Source organism: Cyprinodon variegatus, unplaced genomic scaffold (assembly GCF_000732505.1).
Source record: "Cyprinodon variegatus isolate N-32 unplaced genomic scaffold, C_variegatus-1.0 Scaffold1835, whole genome shotgun sequence".
NCBI classification, from domain to species: domain Eukaryota; kingdom Metazoa; phylum Chordata; class Actinopteri; order Cyprinodontiformes; family Cyprinodontidae; genus Cyprinodon; species Cyprinodon variegatus.
The window spans coordinates 55,573-60,663 of NW_015152288.1; the positions used below are offsets into that span (position 1 = coordinate 55,573).

Here is a 5,091-nt window from a genome sequence, read left to right on the forward strand (position 1 = left end):
AAAAGCTTTTGGTTGCCATGTTTGTGGTAAAACATTTACAAGGAAATGTGACCTAAATGTGCATATGAGAACTCACACTGGTGAAAAAGCTTTTGCTTGTGATATTTGTGAAAAAAGATTTTTACGAAAGTCTCATTTAAATGTACATATGAGAATTCACACTGGCATAAAAGCTTTTTGCTGTGATGCTTGCGGTAAAAGATTTTGTGACGGATCGACTTTAAAAAAACACATGACAACTCATACTGGTGAAAAACACGCTAATTGTGATGCATGTGGTAAAGGATTTCGTGACCAGTCAGTTTTAAACAAACACATGAGAACTCACACAGGTGAAAAACCCTTTAGTTGTGATGCATGTGGTAAAAGAATGTGTGACCAGTCGACCCTTAAAGCTCATATGAGAATTCATAATGATGAAAAGCCCTTTAGTTGTGATGGTTGTTGTAAAATATTTCGTGATCAGTCCAGTTTAAAAAAACACATGAAAACGCACACAGGTGAAAAACCCTTTAGTTGTGATGAATGTGGTAAAAGATTTCGTGTCAGGTCAGTCCTTAAAAAACATATGAGAACTCACACAGGTGAAAAGCCCTTTAGTTGTAATGCATGTGGTAAAAGATTGTGTGACAAGTTGACTCTGGAAAGCCACATTAGAACTCACACAGGGGAAAAACCCTTTAGTTGTGAAGCTTGTGAAAAAAGATTTCGTGACAAGTCAACTCTAAATAAACATATGAAAACTCACACAAGTGAAAAACCATTTAGTTGTGATATTTGTGATAAAAGATTCTATAGCTGGTCAACACTAAAAAAACACAGTAGAACGCACACAAATGAAAAACCCTTTAGCTGTGATGAGTGCGGGAAAAGTTTTCGTGAACCATCAATTTTAAAAAGACACATAAAAACTCACACTGGTGAAAAACCCATCAGTTGTGATGTATGTGGTAAAAGATTTCGTGACAGCTCGGGTCTGAAATGCCACGTACGAACTCACACGGGTGAAAAACCTTTTAGTTGTGATTTGTGCGGTAAATGTTTCTGTGAGCAATCAAGTCTAAACAAACACGTGAAAACACACACGGATGAAAAACATGTGACACGTGAAAAAGATTTCGTGATTAGTCAAATCTAAAAAGCCATTTGAGAACTCACACAGGTGAAAAATACCACAGTTTACATATGCTGACAACTCTGCAAAAGAGATTACCACTTGCATTTAGTGTCTGTCTCCCTGAAAACTCCTGGATCAGCTTTTCTGAAAGGTTGACTCTATGTCAAGCTACAAAAGGTCAAGTTTTGAACTCCAGTGTTTGTTGCTGGGATGCCAGGACACGCTGCTCCCAACACTCAGATGCACCACAGTAGCCCTCGGTGCTACTTGACGCCATCATTGATAGACTTTGCATACCTAACACATGCTCTGACGCCAAGAACGCTTTTGGTGTGAACGCACCAATAGATCTTTCAACACATTCAAATTGTTCTGAACAAGTTTATTTTAACTCATTCCAAATCCTGAAGAGAAATGTGTTCTCCAAACCAGCCTGTTAGAATCTACTGTAATATTCATTAAAGTTTTTTAACTAATTTATATTTTGGTTTTTTGTTTTTTACTTTTTTATATTTCTCTAATTAGATGAATTTTGCTGAATAGTAATTTTAATTCAACCTGCCAATTTGATGACTTTGCTGCTATGTTTGGCAACTTTTCAGGCACTTGTAGTGACTGTTCAGCATGTTTTCTTCAACACACCTGTATCGAATACTCAGGTCATTAGCAGGACTCTGGAAGACTTGACTGCATGCTGAGCACTGTTGTTTTCGCCAACGATGATGATGACAAAATGATTTTGTTGAAGCTCATGTTTTCATAAGGAAAACCGATAAGCAAAACATAGATCTTTGATGACGAAAACATGATGACTCAGGGATGTGTATTTTTGTTGATGAGAGGAAATAAAAAAGTTATTTGGTGGTCTGTCAGATGTTTCAAATGTATCATTGTGCTGTAATCGGCTACAACTAATTTTCCTCAAGAGATCATAATATCCTCAAGAGATCACATTATCAAAGTGCAATCCTTTGAATAAAAATAATATACTATATAAGTATATAATATTTGTAAAGCATAATTCTATAGTGATATAAAACTTTGTGTTTATCATATTTATATTTATTTGCAAAATATATGACTTTCCATATATCTCATCCAGACGGAGTTCAGTTTAAATAGTTTTTAATCTGAATAAATATGTGTAATCTAACTGAAAGGTAATTTTAAAATTTGTTTTGGTCTTTTAAGGGGTTCTGACCACTAATCTCTATTTATTCGCTGGATTGACGATTGCCCGTTGGTAGTAGTTGAAGTGAAGCAACTGGCTGCCATATTGGTACTCCCTAGTTAGACCTGTTGCAAAGTAAACAATCCGTGGGCTACAGCATCGAACAACGAGGATGTTCTCATTTTCATTGGGACTTAAGACTTTTAAAATAAAGATGAATTCATCACTTTGACACACACTTGCTGGTTCATAGCATCAGTAGATTATTTTTAGCTTGTAATAAAACATAGTAACATCACATTGAATAGTCATTATGAAGTCAGTAAATCCTGTAATATGACATTTATACAAATCCATTAAAACAAAATGAATGGGTTAACGGAGCATAACAATACAGATGTGCCAAAAGTGCTAAAATGATGATGATATAATGATATAATATACATGTATTGATGACTTTATTGTTGTTATAACATATTTCATATAATTTCAAAGTTTTACATCAAGACTCAATTAAAAGTACATGTTTGTTAACGCTATAGTATATTCCTACTTGCAAATTGTGTATGAATGATGACATATACTTTTATGCTGTCTGTGCTTTAGCCTTTAAAAATGTTTGAGTTGCTTTTTTCCCGTTCGTATAATATGCAAAATATTTTAACACATTGCTTTTTCAAGTGAGAAATACAACAAACACTACAGGAATGACGGCATCGTCCACTTAATAAAGAATTACTACGTTAACTTTTCACAGTGAATTACTTTCTATTTACTAATTTCTATTTTCTAATATTAGACAAAATGTCAATGACTAACACAGTCAATGTCTTCGAGCCGATCCGAGATAGCCAGACTAATGTTACGTTACATACTATACATAGATACTGTACTATAGTATATATGGATTTTCTTGGTTAGTACATCCAGTGACTGTAAGATTACCTGTGAAACGTCTTCCCACAGTCAGCAAACCGCTTGATTTTGCAGCCAAATGCTACACATGTAGCCATTTTTGCTGCGCATCTCCGTAGGAGTGAGGAGTACCAATATGGCTTCACTTTTTTATTAATATTCTTATTATTAATATTATCTCTGACTCGTCTTTCATGTGATTAAATGGAGGTCTAAGATGCCTCCTAATCATTCTGACAGCAGCAGTCTGAACTGTGGTCCAATCCAAGATGGCTGTCTTCTACGCAAGTCGGCTTAGCTGCCAACAGCGTCCAATGAGGCGTCTACGTATATAATGTCTATGAGCGGAACAAAAGTGCCGTTTAAAAAATAAATTGGAAGATTTTTATTAACCTAAACAACTCTAGACATATAGCCCCAACGTGAAACCTAAGCAATAGATGGATAAAATATTAAAAACTACTTAGTAGCTATCTGTAGCTTCAGAACAATGTGATCACCAAAGAATGTACGAGCTAGAATCAATCATGATGTATAAAACGTTTGATAATAAAGATGATTATATTATTATAGTTGGTATCATTAGGGCTAAAATTCAGGGCTGGAGGACAAAAATCAAGAAACTGCAAACGATTATCTTCGTCAGCCCACCGGAGGGGGAAATTTAATCTATAGACATGTCAAATTCCACAATGCTATCCAAAATTCACAATACAGAGCTCTTCTCACAAAGCTTTTTTTCCCCCCAAAAGACACAGCATCCATCTCAGTTGTATTTATACCTATTGTAACCGTGTGGAAGCTAATTGGATTGTGTGTGTGTGTCTATTTTGTCTGTTTCTTCCTAAAAGACGTAATTGCATGGTTTTTAAATGGCCTCAAATAATATTGCTCCTATAGTGTTTCAAGAACAGGAGTCCTGCTTGAAATATTGATGGTGCCAAGTGCTGTATATAAGCCTAAGGAATCATTTAAAATAACTACTTTGCATCAACTCTTTAGCTCAAAAAGTCTGCGGTGTACATTTAAGTATCAATTATATTATAAATGAATGTTATAATGTTTAATTGTCATATTCCTAATTATACTCATCAATGTTATTTTTAAGAAAAAAGAAAAGCAAAAGCTTTTAAAATAGTTCAAAAAGTATGAAACATAATACAGTTTGGCCAAAAGCAATATACTAATAAATAAGCTTTTTTCTTCCTCAAAAAAAAGAAAAGTTAGCGCAACGGCTTGCCAAAAAAAAAAAAATCAAATAAAAGTGACACCTCCTAGATCTAGTTAGGCTTATGCTCTGTTCAGACGTACGCGATTGAAGCAGCAATAGGAGATGGTTTACATGCAAAGTCAATGGTTGACGCGCATTAAACAGTCCTGCAGCGTGTTTTGAGCAGCAGGAGCAGCGCACCTTGAAGCAACTGAGCAGCCGAATCGGCGCCTCATGAGCTTCTGAGCATTTGATGCACATGACGCGCTTCACAAGCAGCAGCTGGTGGAGATGGAAAAATTTAAATGTTGCTGCTTGACGCATGACAACAAGCAATCAGAGAAGCTGATCAGAGGATGGCAGGGAGACAGACAGCGCTGCTGAAGAAGATAACTATAATCACTACTCTGAAACAGTTCATTATCACCTACATTAACTTAAAATGTCGAAATCTGCTGGCAAAATATGTTCGCTTTTATTATTCTGATGCGTGCAGTTTGGATTACGTACATGAAATCCGCCTGTGATCTAATCATGGTGTCTAATCAGCATCTTGATATGTCACACCTTTGAGGTGGGATGGATTATCACAGCAAAGCAGAAGTGCTCACATCACAGATTTAGACCGGTTTTTGAACAATATTTGTGGGAAATTATTTTTGTGTATGTGGAGAAAGT

The 5,091-nt window shown here is 35.6% G+C and overlaps 1 protein-coding gene across 1 annotated transcript; it reads left to right on the forward strand.

Moving 5' to 3' along the window:
- Positions 1-6: 6 nt before the first annotated feature.
- On the forward strand, positions 7-2,535 carry LOC107104661 (gastrula zinc finger protein XlCGF17.1-like). The gene has a single exon (XM_015404709.1). The coding sequence runs from the start codon at positions 65-67 to the stop codon at positions 1,136-1,138; it is 1,074 nt and encodes a 357-aa protein (XP_015260195.1). The 5' UTR covers positions 7-64; the 3' UTR covers positions 1,139-2,535.
- The last annotated feature ends 2,556 nt before the right edge of the window (positions 2,536-5,091 follow it).

Excerpts from the sequence above, each read along its gene's own strand:
- LOC107104661 (XM_015404709.1), top strand. The coding sequence starts at position 65 with ATGAGAACTCACACTGGTGAAAAAGCTTTTGCTTGTGATATTTGTGAA.